Below are 15,746 nucleotides of genomic sequence, written 5' to 3' on the forward strand. Positions count from 1 at the left end.
AGCATTCCCATGGGAAAACATCTGTACCCCCCCCAGATGTTTTCCCATGGGGAGGGCACGCGAGAGGAACATCTGTGAATAAAACACCTGTTAGCTCTCAGAGGTTTCCTTGGGACCCACCTGTTCACAAACACCTGTCTGGCAGAGGTTGGGCTGGAACCGAATGAACCCTGAGGGCTGGGCTGTGTATAGGAGGGTGATGGGCAGACGATCCAGTCCCGAGGACTCATAAGTCCAGAGTGACCGGTGAAGGGCGGTGATTCCCTTCCAGAGACTAAAGGAATGGTTGAGGATCCAAAATGTATTTAAATCCCCGCTCTAAACCTGGCGTGGTAGCACATGCCTGTAATCCAGCACTGGAGAGGCCGAGGGAAGAGGCCAGCCTGAGCAAGACCCTGTCTCAAAACAAAACAAAACAAAATCGCTGCATTCCTGGGTGCGAGGACTGGGAAATTTAATATCTCCTTGTCCATAAAGTGGGCCCTTACCGTAAAGGGCCAGGCCAGGACAATGCGAGAGGTGAGAAAAAGGCCTAGCAAGGGCAGGGCAGGAAGTGGAGTTAGCTATTACGATCATGATCATTATTATTATTGTTGTTATAATTATTATTATTATTCGAAGTCAAGTGGGCCCCCCTCCCCCTAACGGCGATTGCAGAAACTGCTCCCGAAAGTACTGGGCGGGACATGAGCAGGTGCACCGAGAGCGCAGGGCTGGCGCCCCGCCTGCAGGGCAAGGCCACCGCACGGCTGACCACAGAAAGCCTCCAGGCTGGGGGCAGTCAGCCGGGCGCCCGAAGCCGGCCGCGGCCCCTTTAAAAACTCCTGGCGAACCCTGCGGCGCCGGGACCTGAGGCTATTCAGGGTCATCAGGGAAGCCCCGCCCTTGTGGGAAGGGCGGAGGAATGGGCGGGCACAACTCAGGCTCTGACCAATAGGAAATCGACTCTGCAGCCGCGCCGGGGGTTGATTTTGCGTTTCCCGGCCCGAGTGAGCCCGAGAAAGGAGGGGCGCGGGAGGGCTGAAGCAGAGCCCGGACGCTTGATCTTGAGTTTCTGTCACCGAGTGGAGAATCTGAGCGCGCGGACGGGCAGAGGCAGGGTTTAGTCGGCTCAGGGTTCATGCGTTCGTCTGGGAAAAGCGAGAACTTTACTTCCTGAAGAGGATTAGTAGAAGGAGGTCAAGTGGAAAAGGGATTATGAAACCCCATCCCTGACGTCTCCCTTCCTCCTCCCCTTAGAGACGGGGGAAGGGGTAAACTGAAGCAAGCTAGGGAGAAGTCTGAAACCAGAACGAATCTATTGAGCTTGCTCTCCTTTTTCCCCGGTGCTCCCCGCCCATGCCATCGCGAGCATCCTGAAACATCCCTCCCCACGCCCCCAGCTCCGCCCCCGCCCCCCACGCGGGTGGGGAGGAGACTCAAATTCTGGCGCGGGCGGCGACAGCCAGCACTCATCCCTCCAGCCGGTGCCCGATCCGGCTTTGCAGCGCAGAAGCGCCGGCTTCCCCGGTCGCGGAGCTGGCCCTGCGGGGCCCGGGGGGGAGGGGGAGCCCTGAAGCCCCCGCTGAGGCTGCCGCCGTCAGGCCGCCCCTCCCCCCCACCCTCCCCGGGCAGGCACCATGCGGGGGGGCCCGGGCGACGCGGAGCGGCGACAGCGCTGGAGTCGCCTTTTCGAGGAGCTGGACCGTAACAAGGATGGCCGCGTGGATGTGCACGAGTTGCGCCAGGGACTGGCCAGGCTGGGTGGGGGCGACCCAGATCGCGGCGCCCAACAGGTACCCTCGCCGCTGGGGACCCCTTTCTTGGTGCACCCGCTCTGGATCCCCTGGAAGGAGCCGTGGCAACCCCCAGGGACTACCTGTGGCTGGACTCGAGGACCTCTGGATCCTGCGTTCCCTTCCCCTGCCCACCCGGGTCTGGCCTAGTGGGATCAAAAGGCAGGTGGCCAAGGGCCCGCGCCTGCAGGCTGGCTGCCGCTCTGGTACCCTGGAGCTGGGCTGTGTCTGCCAGGAGACAGGACAAGGGCTTCCCTGCCCACTGTCCCAGGCACACTCTCCCGTGGACTCTGCATAGCACAGGACATGTCCTGCCTCCCAGAGGACTCACTCTCCGCCTCCTGTGGGCACCCGCCATCCGCTCTCTGCTTATAATCCCTTTCCTGGCCTGGCTCTGTGCCCCAGGCTGTGCCCAGGCCGGGACTCTGTCCAGTCAGAGGCCACCCTGAACTCAGGCTGCACCTGTGGCCCTTCCTTCTGGCCACCCCACTTTGCCCGTCCTTTGTGCCCGTAGCCCCACAAGTGCACCTGAGTCTGCTGGCAGCATCCTTGGGAACTTCAGTCCCAGCTCCCACTTTCCAGATGGGGAATGTGGAGGCTGCTGGCCTCTGGGCCCCACGTGGCCCACAGCTGGCCCTAAAGGACTGAGGCAGGACGAGGCTTTTGAAAGTAACAGCTGGGAGGATCCCCTTTGGAGACCAGAATCCAAGGTTACCACTTTTCTGGCTCTGTGACCTTGACCTAGTTACGTGACCTTTGCAGAACCTCAGTTTGTTCACCAGGAAAAGGGGACAGCGGCCACCACCTGGCCTAGCCGTAGTGGCCTCGGGCATCTTGCTGAGAAGGGCGCTGATTAGGAGTAGGGGGTGACATCCTCTGTCCCCTTCCTGGAATGGCTGGGATCCTGGGGCATGGAGCTCCTCCTCGGGGCTCCTTCAGATAGGGTGCTGCTTCCTGAAACCTGTTCTGTCCCCTTCCCCTCTGCCAGGACCTCTGCCCCGAGGAGGGAGAGGCTGATGCAAGTGGCGGCCTGGACCTGGAGGAATTCTCGAACTACCTGCAGGAGCGGGAACAGCGCTTGCTTCTCATGTTCCACAGCCTGGACCACAACCAGGACGGTAAGCCCCGCTGCAGGTGGGGCTCGGCATCGGCATCGGCATTGGGCTGATGGGGTTAGAAGTGGCAGCCAGCTGGGAGCATCCAGGAGGGGGAGGGCTTCTTCTTCTGGTGACTCATGAACTATTTTGGGAGTTCTCCTCACCCCCATCTAGGTGTTGCAGTCCCAAACAGCCCAGCCCACTTCCGGTTCCCTTCTGGAGCAGGACCCCTTAGATGTTGCTGGGCATGATTCTCCCATAATGCCTCTGGGTTCCTTAGGGGACAGAGATGCCCTCCCCCCAGGAGCTCCTGGGATCTGAATATTACATTGTAATAACTTGTAAGGTAAAGACCCTTGTGCTTGGCCCTGGATTCATTCATTCATTCATAGACCAGAGGACTCTCCGGTACTTACCTGGCCACCTCTCTGAGCCCAGGATATCGGGGACCTTGCTGCACCTCCTACAGCCTTGCCCTGGGTTTCTGGTTCTCCTGGTCTTGCTAGATCTCCATTTCAAGCAACACTAATCCTTAGTCCCAGGGTCCCCCAGAGCCTCCCCCCCACAATGCCCTTCCCCGCCTCCGACCCACTTTCCAGGTCATATCGATGTCTCAGAGATCCAGCAGAGTTTCCGAGCTCTGGGTATTTCCATCACGCTGGAGCAGGTGGAGAAGATTCTGCACAGGTGAGTGGCTGACGGCGCCGAATCCCGGGTAACTCAGGCCCCCGGGATCCCTTAGACACCACCAGCTTCTGAGCCACTGAGTCAGTTCCAGGGAAGGCAGAGCTGAGAAGTTGGAATAGAGCCTCAGTTTCCCCTTGACTGTAAGACGAGGGTCCCAGGGTGCCCTGATGGGCTGGAGCGAGGAATGGACGACCTAGGGAATGTGATTAGAGCAGTCCAGGAAATACAGAGAGCTCTCTCTCTCAGTGTGCCCCAAATCTGCAGACCCCACAGCACCTCACCCAGCCTGAGGCCCTGAGCTTGTCCCAACCCTGCCCCCAGCATGGACCGCGACGGCACCATGACCATCGACTGGCAGGAATGGCGTGACCACTTCCTGCTGCACACGCTGGAGAACGTGGAGGACGTGCTGTACTTCTGGAAGCATTCCACGGTGAGCAGCCTGGAGGCCGGCAGGACGCCCTCTCTTCCTCAGCGAGGACAGCTGTGCCTCGACTGCCCGGCTGGGAGCCTCTGAGGAAGGGAGCTGTTTCTCTTCTTCCTGAATGTGGGGTTCAGGGGCCTGGGGACCCAGCCAGGGCATCTCTGCTGTCGGGGGCGGGGGGCATGTCTAGGGGGCCTCTGGGGACAGAGGGCACAGGGGAGAAAGCTCACCGGGTGGCTTCCGGCCCCCCACACCCACACGGCTCCCCTCCTGCTCTTCCTGTCCATGGAGGATCTGCTCCTGGATAGAAAGGTTAGGAAGCCCCTGGCCTTGTAGGGCCCAAGGGATCTGTCGGAAGTGGGGTGGTTGCTCCCAGAATCACCAAGATTCTCTGGAGTGATCAGAGACTTCCATGCCAGGACATGTCGGGTGGACCCGATTGAGAATTCCACAATGGGAGGGAGGGATCGATGGGAGACAGAGGCCTCAGGAGGGACCCGCTGGGCTCCTTAGATAAGAGGGTCCTCGTAAGAGCTGGTGTGGCTCCGCAGGGATCTTCTGGAAAGGTCTACGGGAGACCTTTGAGTGGGATCTAATAAGCTCTGGCGGGACCCTCCGATGGCAGATGCTTGGCTAGGACCCATTGGTGGAATGGCTGGATCCTTTGGTAGGACCTCATGGGTCCTGTGGTGGAACTGGTGGGCGGATCTCAAAATCTTACATAGGGACCACCGCGGCGGGTGTTCTGGTGGCATTCCTGGGGTCCCAGCAGGACCTCCTGACCTCTCCAGCAGCACTTATTAGTGGGCTCCCTAGAGTGTCCCGGGATTCATGGAGGAGGCACCCCATTTAGGACCCCCATGGGGCATGGCACCTCCAAGCCCTGCCTGTCCTTAGGTCCTGGACATTGGTGAATGCCTGACGGTGCCCGACGAGTTCTCAAAGCAGGAGAAGCTGACGGGGATGTGGTGGAAACAGCTGGTGGCCGGTGCGGTGGCAGGCGCTGTGTCCCGTACGGGGACAGCCCCTCTGGACCGCCTCAAGGTCTTCATGCAGGTGAGGGACCCTGTCCCCCGGGTCAGGGATCTAGGATGAGATTCTTTTTTTGTCTTTCTGGGGTCTTTTTTGTCTTTTTGAGACAGGGTCTTGATATGCAGTTCAGGCTGGACTTGAGCTCACTTTGGAGGGTCTCAAACTTTGCAAAGATCTTCCTGCCTCAGCCTCCCGAGTACTGGGGTGACAGATGTGAGCCACCACACCCGGCTTAGGCTGGGATTCTGAAGTCACCGTGTCTCCCTGCTCAGGTCCATGCCTCAAAGACCAACCGGCTGAACATCCTGGGGGGCCTGCGGAGCATGGTCCAGGAGGGGGGCGCCCGCTCGCTGTGGCGGGGCAATGGCATCAACGTACTCAAGATCGCGCCCGAGTCGGCCATCAAGTTCATGGCTTATGAGCAGGTGAGGGCGCGGGGCTCGGCCTGGGCTCGGGGATTCGGGGTTGGCCGGGGTGGGGTGTGCACGGGGCTGCTCTCCCCACGATGCTCACAGAGTGGTGGAGCAGCTGGTGAGCGGGGTGTTCCGGGCCTGCACCCCGAGGCCCACCCGGCTCCGTCTCCTCCTGCAGATCAAGCGGGCCATCCGGGGACAGCAGGACACACTGCAGGTGCAGGAGCGCTTTGTGGCCGGCTCCTTGGCCGGTGCCACGGCCCAGACCGTCATTTACCCCATGGAGGTGAGGAGGCGGCAGGCGGTGGCCCATGGAACGGTGCCCTTCCCCATCGGCCTGTCTGGGAATCACAGTGCCAACTGGCTGTGGCCCTGTGGGCAGTAACTTTTGGGAACCAAACCTCGGCCAGAGCTCTTTGGGTAGTAGCCATAGCAACCAGCGTTTCCAGATATCTAAGGGATGCATTGTTGTTCCCAGAGGAACGAATCCCTTTAGGTTTCAGGTGACGAGGTGTAATCGTGAGGCTTCTGAGAGTGACAGAAAACCCTAACAATATAAAGCAAGTCTCGAAGCTGGGCCTGGTGGCACACGCCTGTCATCCCGGCACTCAGGAGGCAGAGGCAGGGGAATCTCTTGTGAGTTCGAAGCCAATGTGGGCTACAAAGTGAGTTCAAGACCAGCCTGGACTGCATAGTGAAACCCTGTCTCAAAAAAGACAAAAATAAATAAGTAAAGTCTTGAGATGAGTAAGTCAGGCCGGGGGTGGAGACCCAGAGTGACCCCGGCTTCCTCCGTCCATTTTCCCGTCCCATCATCTTGGCGAGCAGCATCTACCTCCTGGTCCAATGTGGCTACTTGTGCTCCGCTCATCACCTCCCACATTCCAGCCAAAAAGTCCCAAAAAAAGGAATACTCCTCTTATCTTTTTGTGAAAGTCATACTTACCTCTTTCCTTTCCTTTCGTTTCATTAGCTAGGAGTTAGGAACAGGGCCATACACCTAGAGAGGCTGGGAGAGAGGTAGAGTCTATTTCTTTCTTTCTTTTTTTGGTACTGGGCATCGAACTCACAACCTCACACTTGGAGGCAGGCGCTTATGCCGCTGAGCTAAACCCCCAGCCCTAGATTCTATTTCTTATGGCCGTGTGGGTAACAAGGTCTTGGGGGATTGCCGTTTGCTCCCCTGGGAGGCATAACCATTTCTAAGAGGTTTGGGGACAGCAGAAATTGTCAAGTGTATTCATGTTTTTACTTTAAGGCACTGGGGACCAAACCCTGGGCCTTTGCTCTGAGCTACGTCCCCAGCTCTTTTTATTGTTAATTTTGAGACAGGGTCTTGTTAGTTTGATCAGTTGCGCAGTCTGACCTGAAACCTGTGATCTTCCTGCCTCAGCCTCCCAGGATACAGGGATCCAGTTACAATTTTTGTTTCACTCAATTCTTCTCAGGGTGTCTGCTTCTAGGGGTGACTCTTTCTAGGTATCATCGGGGCTGAACCCCTCCCGTGGGGGTCACTGGCTTCTTTCAGGTGCTGAAGACCCGGCTGACCCTGAGGCGGACTGGCCAGTACTCGGGGCTGCTGGACTGTGCACGGCGGATTCTGGAGCAGGAGGGGCCCCGCGCCTTCTACCGTGGCTACCTGCCCAACGTCCTGGGCATCATCCCCTATGCGGGCATCGACCTGGCCGTCTACGAGGTCTGTGAGCAGCCCGCCCTGCCCTCCCGGTCCCCTCTGGGGTCAGTCCTGGGGGACGCCCCTCTTTCCCCTGGGGATGGCTCAGGAGACCTCCTGTAGCCAGAGAGGGGAGTCGTGGGGTGAGCGTGGCAGTAGGCCTTGCAGTCCTGGGGACCTCCGGGTGCCAGGACCCCCTGCCCCATCCCCACCAACTTCCTGCTGCAAGAACCTTTGATTGGCAGCCCTCCCCCTGGGAGCTGGGGGTCACTCAAGCTCCTCAGAGCCACCATGGAAGGAAAGCGAGCCCCAGAGAGGCCCACCTGGAACGTGCCTTCGCCTGGTCTCAGAACTCCTTGGGCCCGTTGGAACACCTTGTCTCTTCATGAACCGAGGCCACGCCAGGCATCTTTCTGCCTGTGTCGGCAGAGACCGGGGTGCAGGGGGCTCCCGAGAGCCCATCTGCCACTTAAACCCCTCCTGCTGGCCTCACGGGGCTCTCCCAAACATCCTACTATATTTGAACAAAGAGCCCCATATTTTATTATATATCAGATCACCCCCCTGCCCCCCCCTTTGGTACTGGCGATTGCATTCTCCCTGAGCTACAACTCTAACTTTTTTTGTTTTTATTTTGAAACGGGACCCAGCTAAAGCATTCAAGCTAGGCTCAAACTTGAGATCCTCCTGCCTCAGCCTCTCAAAGAACTGAGATGGCGGGCGTGCACCCCCACACCTGGCTCTGGGCTACATTTTGTTCACTCGTCCTACATTAGGATTCTCAGTAGCTGCCCCAGCAGCAGGACTGAGACAGCCAGATGAGATCATTCCATCCGTTGTCCATGTCTTGATTCCTTTCTTGCTTCGTACGGTCACTTAGTTGAACCTTAATAAGCACCCGCTGTAGGCCGGGCATCACTGCCGCAAGTTCATTCATGCACGGGACCAAGGGCGGATGGGATGGTGGCAGCTCCTGCCCTGCTAAAGTCTCTCAAGATCTTAAGGCAGAATTGGTCAGCAGAAGCAGTGGTCAGGAGGGGGTAGAGGATCCCTGGAGTTAGTGACATGGGAACCAGGACACTGAAGCCAAGCACACTGCCAGGAAGGAGTGGACCCCATGATGATCTGTAGGGGTAGCAGCCTTGAGGGACCAGAGAGAAAAGATTGGGGTCCATGAGAGGAACCTGGTTTACCTGTAGTGTGCGGTGAGAAGCCAGTGAGGCTCATGAGCAGAAATAAGATGCAGAATTCTTTATTTCCGACCGGGTCTCCCCATGTGGTTCAGGCCGGCCTTGACCTCCCTGAGCGGCCCAGGCTGGTCTTCAGCACATGGTGATCCTCCTGCCTCAGCCTCCCGAGTGCTAGGCTTACAGAGGTGCACCACAATGCCTGGTTTGTTTTTGGCTTTTGGTTTTCTGGTTTGTTGTTATCTTTTGTTTTTAGATTCTGATGCTAGGAACCAAAGCCGAGACCTCCCAGGTGCATCCTGCACCCCGGAATGGCTCTTAACAAATCACTTAACTTCTACTTGGAGAAAGCTGCTTTAGACCCAAAAGAAGGCTGATAAATGTGCAAAGTGCTGGGTGCCGGAGCACTGTAGTCTCAGGCACTGGGAAGGCTGAGACAAGAGGGTCACCTGTGTGCAGAAGCTCAAGGCCAGCCTGGACATCACGGCGACAGCCTGAGGCCCTGGCTTAAAAGGGAGAAAAAAAAGCCAAGCAAATAAAATAGCTACATTTTTATTCGTTGCAAAAGCAATAAAAAGCTCTCCTCAGTCACTCAGTCTACGGCTGGGCCAGCCGGTGCTGTCAATCCCAGTACTGAGTCCCTCTCAGCACTGCCCCAGTTGCCGACGATGTTATGAATGGATTAGAATTGGCATAGGAGGCCCGGTGTGGTGGTGCACCCTGCAGTCCTGGCACTCGGGAGGCTGAGCAGGAGGACCGTTGCGAATTCAAGACCAGCCCGGGCTACAAAGGGAGCTCAAGGCCAGCCTGAATTGCATAGAGAGACTCTGTTTCAAAAAGACCAAAAAAAAATTGGCCTAGGAAATAGAAACCTGGGCACAGGTTTGTAAAGGGCTGTCCCCACCGAGGGCGAGGTTCACCTCGCATGAGTGAAGCCCTGGGGTCCATCTCTGGCTCCACAGAAATGGGGAGGGGGAGGAAAAGAAACTAAAGTTTTGGCAAAAGCCGGATTTGCAAGCGCGTAACTACCCTGAAGACTTTAGGCCGCTGGCCGGCCATTACCAGCACCCAGAGGCTGAGGCAGGAGGGCTGCCACAATTTCGAGGCCACCCGGGACTACAAGACCAGACCTTGTCTCAAAGGCGTGTCGGAAGTCAATGCACAGGTCAGGACTGCGCTGTAGCGATACGGTTTAATTACCAGCCAGGGTGACCGGTGAATGGGCCGTGTAATCCATTCCATCTTCCTTTGAGATCTTCCAGCAGTGGCCTGACCAGAAGCTCGATTGAAATTCCCTGGTGCCTCGATTTCCTCCTAAAGGAAAAAACCTTCACTTCCTATTGGGAAACACGAACAAACAACTCCACAAATCCGAGTGTTAATCTTAGTTTAAGAACTAAACACAGAGGGGCTGGGGATTTAGCTCAGCGGTGTAAGCGCCTGCCTTGCAAGCAGGCAGTCGTGGGTTCAATCCCCGGTACCGATAAAAAGGAAAAAGACAAAAAAAAAAAAAACAAAAACTAAACACAGAGAAGTAAATCATTAATTCTGTCTCTCTAAAAAAACAAAACAGAAAAAAAAAAACAGATCTGAGACAGGAATGCGAGAGCAAGTGGTTTATTGAACTAGGAGACAAAAGGGGAGGCTGAGGCAGGAGAATCTTTGCAAGTGCAAAGCCAGCCTGCACTACACAGTGAGTTCTGAATTATACAAGGAGACCCTGTCTCAGGAAAACAACAAAAAAGAAAAGAGAAGGAAAGGCAGGCAGCCAGGAATGGCTGTGGGTGTGTTTCCTAGGGCTGCCGGAAACAAAGTATCCCAGACCATGTAGTTAAAACCACAGACGTGTGTTATTAAGGTTGTGAGGTCGGAAGTGCAGACTTAAATTATCAGCAGAGCCCCGCTGTCCCCTTCCTACGTCCTGCTGCTTGCCAACAATCAGAGTTATTCCTTGATTGTTTCTCAGACAAGGGTCTCAAAACTGGCCTCAGACTCCTGCACCCGGGCAGTCCTCCTGCCTCAGCCTCCTGAGCGTCAGGGATGCCACCCGGCTGGCAGCACTGCTTGGCTATGGGCAGCCCCCTCTCTGCCTCTGTTGTCACCTGCCTTTGTCCTTCACCTGTGTCTGTGTCTCTCTGTGTGTCTGCTGTTCTTGAAGAACACCAGGACCATGTGGCAGCTACTGCCTCCCAGACAGTGGGAGGCTGAGGCAGGAAGCTCACGAGTTTGGGTCCAGCCTGGGAAACTTAGCAAGATCCTGTCTCAGAATGCAAAAAGGGCTGGGGATGTGGCTCAGTGGCAGAGCGCACAGCATGCACCATCCCCTGGCTCCATCCCCAGCACCGAAAGCCAAGTAGATAATGATACCTGTGACACCCACTCATCTGTAGACTGCACCCCAAGAGCCTCCTTGCACCTCAGGGTACTGGGGATTGTGACATCAGCACACCTTTTGGGGACACACAATGAAGCCTGCTACCTGGCTGGGTGTGTGGCCCATGCCTTTCATCCAAGCTGCTTGGGAGGCTGAAGCAGGAGGATCTCATGTCTGAGGTCAGCCTGGAAAATGTATCAAACACTGTCTCAAAACAAAACCAACTGCTGTGTTATCAAAGAAGTAGATTAATGGAGCTCTGCCCCGCCAGGATCAGAACAGCTGCTGCACAGAGGAAGGGCACAGGGGCTGATGGACCCTCAGTTCAGTTTGGTTTGGCTTCTGTGAGACACAATTGTTTTGTTTTGTTGAGTCAGGGTCTGGATATGTGGTTCACGCTGCGGTTGGGCTCACTTGGTAGCCCAGGCTGGCCTGATCTCATGGGGATCCTCCTGCCTCCTGCTGGGATAACAGGTGTGCACCCCATGCCCAGTTTAACACCGCAGAATTTCCAGGCTGCTCCTGGAATGCTGATCACTGGGCACAGGGCTGGCGGGCAGAGCAACCTGAGCTTCCCAGCCCTGAGCAGAGGTCGCCCTGTGGCAGCCAGGGCAGCGCTGTGGCCTCTGCCCAGTGACCTGAGCCAAGACTGTATCTCTTTCTGTGGCTGCTGTTACAAACTATCACAGTTGTAGCATTTCAGGCTCAGGGAGCTGAGAAGCCCAGGACAGAGACTCCTGGTGCTTCATGAACTACAGGTGTTGTCAGGCTGCCTGTCTTCTCCAAGGCTCCAGGGAATCCCATCTCTCTGCTTCTGAGGGCCCAGCATGCCTTGGCGTGTGGCCCCTCCCACCATCTTCAGAGCCAGCTGCATAAAATCGTCTCTCCTCCATCTCACCCCCACCCCATATCTTATTTATGATTTTAGGTGCTGGGGAGCAGACCCAGGGCTTTGGGTGTGCTGAGCAGGGGCTCTGACACCAAGCTCCAGCCCCTGCCTTTATGATTCATGGTGGCAGAGGGCGGGGCCATACATGTCATCGCAACCATCTGGGAGGCTGAGGCAGGAGGATCACAAGTTTGAGCCTAGCTTGGGCAACTTAGTGAGAGCCTGCCTCAAAAGAAAATGAATAGATTTTTTAAAAAAAAGAGCTGGGGATGTTGCTCAGCGTGAAGGTCCTGGGTTCGAAGCCCAGTACCCCCAACACAAATGTGATGACAGTGGACCCCCTCAGATAGCTCAGGAGGACTCCTCACCCCAGAGCCCTTGGCTTCTCCCAATCTGCAAAGCCCTGGGTGCCCCGGGCCGGATCCCACACTCAGGTCCCAGTGGCAGGGGCTTCCCGACCCATGCAGGTGAGGGTTCCGGGAAGGGATGGAGGCAAAACTCTGGCCGGCCTGGACAGGGGCTCTGAGCTCACCCCTCCCAGCGGTCACCCAGCAGCAGAGCAGCCTGGGAGGCCCCTGCAGCCAGGCCCCTGGGCTGCCACCCTGCCCTTCTCCTGCAGACCCTCAAGAACCGGTGGCTGCAGCAGTACAGCCAGGAATCGGCCAACCCGGGGATCCCCGTGCTCCTGGCCTGTGGCACCGTCTCCAGCACCTGTGGCCAGATCGCCAGCTACCCCCTGGCTCTGGTGCGGACCCGAATGCAGGCCCAAGGTGAGCGCTGGCTGGGAGCATGGCCAGGGAGGTCTCTCTGCTGGGCCCCCACCCTCCTCCCTGACTCCCGAGTGGGGGAGCCCGAGCTGAGCCCAACACGTGCCTTGTGGCCTTGGTGGACCCGTGTTTGGTATGGCCAGTGGCACCCTTTCCCCTTGGGAGCCGAGGGTGCACAGCTGCATGGGCCTGGGCAAAGCATGCTGGGAGTCAGCCTAGGCTGAGGTCACCGTGGGCAGTGCCCTGGCTTCTCCAGGTGGGCAGCTCGAGCTCCAGTTTGCAGGAGGCCGGAGCAGGCTGAGGAGAGCCAGGGCCCCGCCCGGCTGCTGCTGTTCTCGGGATTTTTCTTTATGAGTCCCCCCTCCACGATCCATTTCTGTGGGTATCTTGGCACCTGTGTTGGTGATTTTTTACCAGGGATCTATGGGTGGGTAAGGGCCAGGGGTCGTCAGGCAGAGTGAAGAGGCAGAAAGCTTTGCCATGGAGCATTCTCCAGTGAAGTATGGATTTAGGGGTAAAGGGGAGCCATGGGAGGGTCCCCGAAGTGGTAGCTTGTGCATACAGCTGGGGTGCCTTCCTAGAGGTAGGCAGGAAGGGAGGTGGGGTTTGAGTTCCAGGAGAACATTTCTGCCCTCCCCCACCACACACGCACACACACGCACCCCATTCTGTCCCTGTGCACCCCCTAGGGTGGGCCCTGTACAGGAGCTGGCCCCTGTCCCCGGCCTGTGCAGGTCCTGCAGCTGCGAGCTGGTCCGGCTGTCCGTCTAACCCCTCCTTGCTAGTGCAGCCTGGGGTCCTGAGGGGGAGTCGAGGGGGGCTCTTTGGCCTCACTCTTCCCGCCCCCCCAGCCTCCATCCAGGGGGCCCCGAAGCTCTCCATGACGGGTCTGCTGCGACACATCCTGGCCCACGAGGGCGTATGGGGGCTCTACCGGGGCATCACCCCCAACTTCATGAAGGTTATTCCAGCTGTGAGCATCTCCTACGTGGTCTACGAGAACATGAAGCAAGCCCTGGGGGTCACGTCCAGGTGAGGGACCCGGAGCCCCTCCCCACCCTGACCCCTCACCCCCATCACGACGTCCCCCACCACTGACGTCCTGATAACGGATCCCAGATCCCCCCACCCACAGCACTGGATCCCCACACTTCAGTCCCCGCACCCCCACTCCCGATCCTCGTCACCCCCCAACTGCTGCTGGACCCCGCACTTCAGTGTCTCAAGTCTGATACCGGAACCACAAGAGCCCAAAAGATCCACACCCGGGTCCTTAACACCTGGTCCCCCAAGTCCCCGGATCCCGCATTCCTATACCCCAAAAGTGGATCCCACGGCTCCCTGTGCCCGGACCTGTGTCTTAATCACTGGATCCCCAGCCCTGGAGCCCACGTCCTCTGTACCTCATCATCAGCCGGCCCCCAGCCCGATCCCTCAGGCCCCAGGGGCAGACCCTTGCCAGCCCTGGGTCCCTGGGCCCGGCCACACTGCTGCGTCTCCAGCTTAGGCCCTGGATCCCGGATGTGGAGAAACCTCAGCCCCGGGACCCCGGCAATGCAGGGCCTAGATCCCGGGGCCCCCCACCACTGGATCCCAGATCCCTTCACCCGGCCACTGGATCCCCGAATTCCTTTACCTTGACCCTGGGTTCCAGGGCCTTCTGCTCTGACGGCCGGACCCCTTCCATTCCCAGCACCCCCTCCCAGCCCCAAACTGACCACTGGCTCCCAAGTCTCCAACCCCCCAACCAGTGTGGGGGCCCCACCGCACAGCCGGGGGATCCTGGCAGCTGAAGCTGCTGGTTCCGGATTCCGGATTCTACATTCCTTCCCCCCGCCACTGGTGACTGACCTCTTCCCCACGGGGGGCACAGGCTGACCCCCCTGGGCACCGGATCCCATGCACCCCCATCCTAGGCTCAAGCCCGGCCCCCAAGGGGCAGGTGATCAGGGGAGTCCAGCGTCCTGCTCCCACCTTGCACCCTAATTCCCCCCAGAGTCCAAGTCTGTGGGAAGCTCTAGTCCCTCTTCCTGGGGACTGGCAAAGGGCACCTGAGATGGGGTCACATTACGGGGTCCTCCCTACCCCGCAGCACCCCACTGCCAGCCCCTCCTGAGCATCAAAGATGCAGGAGCAAATCCACTTGCGTAAACCCAAGCACCCAAAGGTGCAGAAAGAAGTGAACAAGAGTCACCCCCAAACTCACCCCAGGTCTATTTTTCTACCAGAGAGAGGTGCAAAACCCCCACCGCCACCCCGCACCAGCCTGACACCCCCCTCTGCCCCCACGCCTGTGCACTTTACAGATGTCCTGAGCTTAGAACGGAGCCCCCACTCCTCCCAGGCCTCAGGGGACCCCGCGAAGGGACTGTGAAGGGGCTGGGGGGCCCCGTGACTGCCACCGCCACCTCATCCCTTGCCCTGCCCGTGTGTGTGTTTCAAAGGGGAAAAAAAATCCAGAAAGAATAAATTTTCTAAGCTCTTTCATTGTGTTTTTTTGTGAAAAATAGTAGACGGATGTGGGAGCCAGTCAAGCCACAGGGAAGGGACAGAGGTGCTGGGGGAGGGGGGCAAATGGGGAGACTCAGAGTACAACTTCCATGACCTTGTTGTTGTTGTTGTTGTTGGATTTTTGATAGAGGCTCAGGCTGGCCTTGGCTACAGCCTCCTGCCTCAGCCTCCCAAGCGGTGGGATTACAGGCATGCGCCTCGTCACCCAGCATAATCTCTTCTAATTTCATGCATTTTTTCTGATTCTACATGCTTACTAGTTTCATACAACTGCCACAACATATTACTATGAATTGAGTGGCTTTAAAAGCTGGGCGTACAGCCGGGTATGGTGGTGCACACCTGTAATCCCAGCACTCAGGAGGCTGAAGCAGGATCGTTGCAAATGTGAGACCAGCCTGGGCTACAAAGTGAGCTCAAGGCCGGCCTGAACTGCATAGCAAGACCCTGTCTCAAAGAGACAAAAAAAAAAAAAAAAAAAAAAAAAAAAAAAAAAAAAATCATTGTTCTTACAGTCCTTACGTTTCCAATTGAGAGAAACTAAGAATCAGTGAGCAAATATGTAACAGTGTAGAAATCAAATGTGCACACAGCAAGGGTGGTCCTGGAGGGCCACATTAAAAAGGTGAGCATCTGAGTAAGTGTTTAAAGGTGGTGAGGGAGACAGCTACGGCCGTGACTAAAAAAGGCAAGGTAGGCAGAGGGTGTAGTATGTGCAAAGGCCCTGGGGGCAGAACAGAGCCCTTGGCTGTGTGGCTGGTGCAAAAGGAGGAGAGGCTGGGGGGGGGGGATGGGAAGGTCGTGCAGGGTGCTTCAGGCTGCAGGAGGATTTGGGCTTTGGTGGGCGCCATGGAGGGCTGAGGGCGGAGGAGGGAGGATCTGCCTCAATGTTCATGGCGCCCTCTGGCTGCTTGGGAG

General features: G+C 57.4%; 1 protein-coding gene across 3 annotated transcripts; it reads left to right on the top strand.

Moving 5' to 3' along the window:
- Positions 1 to 1,255: 1,255 nt before the first annotated feature.
- Positions 1,256 to 14,801, top strand: Slc25a23 (solute carrier family 25 member 23). 3 transcript variants are annotated; one of them, XM_013148307.3, is made up of 11 exons: positions 1,260 to 1,775; positions 2,764 to 2,893; positions 3,472 to 3,559; positions 3,881 to 3,992; positions 4,881 to 5,039; positions 5,288 to 5,440; positions 5,607 to 5,714; positions 6,957 to 7,124; positions 12,170 to 12,320; positions 13,169 to 13,349; positions 14,624 to 14,801. In XM_013148307.3, exons 1-11 carry the CDS (start codon positions 1,620 to 1,622, stop codon positions 14,784 to 14,786), a joined length of 1,569 nt encoding a protein of 522 aa, XP_013003761.1. In that variant the 5' UTR covers positions 1,260 to 1,619; the 3' UTR covers positions 14,787 to 14,801. The 3 variants fall into 3 exon arrangements, with proteins under 3 accessions (XP_004999409.1, XP_013003761.1, XP_004999407.1); XM_004999350.4 differs by having other exon boundaries at positions 1,262 to 1,775; positions 14,011 to 14,801; XM_004999352.4 differs by lacking the exons at positions 12,170 to 12,320; positions 13,169 to 13,349; positions 14,624 to 14,801 and adding an exon at positions 7,346 to 7,939 and having other exon boundaries at positions 1,256 to 1,775.
- Positions 14,802 to 15,746: the final 945 nt, after the last annotated feature.

This window comes from Cavia porcellus, unplaced genomic scaffold (genome assembly GCF_034190915.1).
Source record: "Cavia porcellus strain 051 isolate PalLab524CR breed Dunkin Hartley unplaced genomic scaffold, mCavPor4.1 scaffold_17, whole genome shotgun sequence".
NCBI classification, from domain to species: Eukaryota; Metazoa; Chordata; class Mammalia; order Rodentia; family Caviidae; genus Cavia; species Cavia porcellus.

Excerpts from the sequence above, each read along its gene's own strand:
- Slc25a23 (XM_013148307.3), top strand. The coding sequence starts at position 1,620 with ATGCGGGGGGGCCCGGGCGACGCGGAGCGGCGACAGCGCTGGAGTCGC. Across the intron at positions 1,776-2,763 it reads CAGATCGCGGCGCCCAACAG|GACCTCTGCCCCGAGGAGGG; the intron begins GTACCCTCGCCG and ends CCCCTCTGCCAG. Across the intron at positions 12,321-13,168 it reads GACCCGAATGCAGGCCCAAG|CCTCCATCCAGGGGGCCCCG; the intron begins GTGAGCGCTGGC and ends CCGCCCCCCCAG.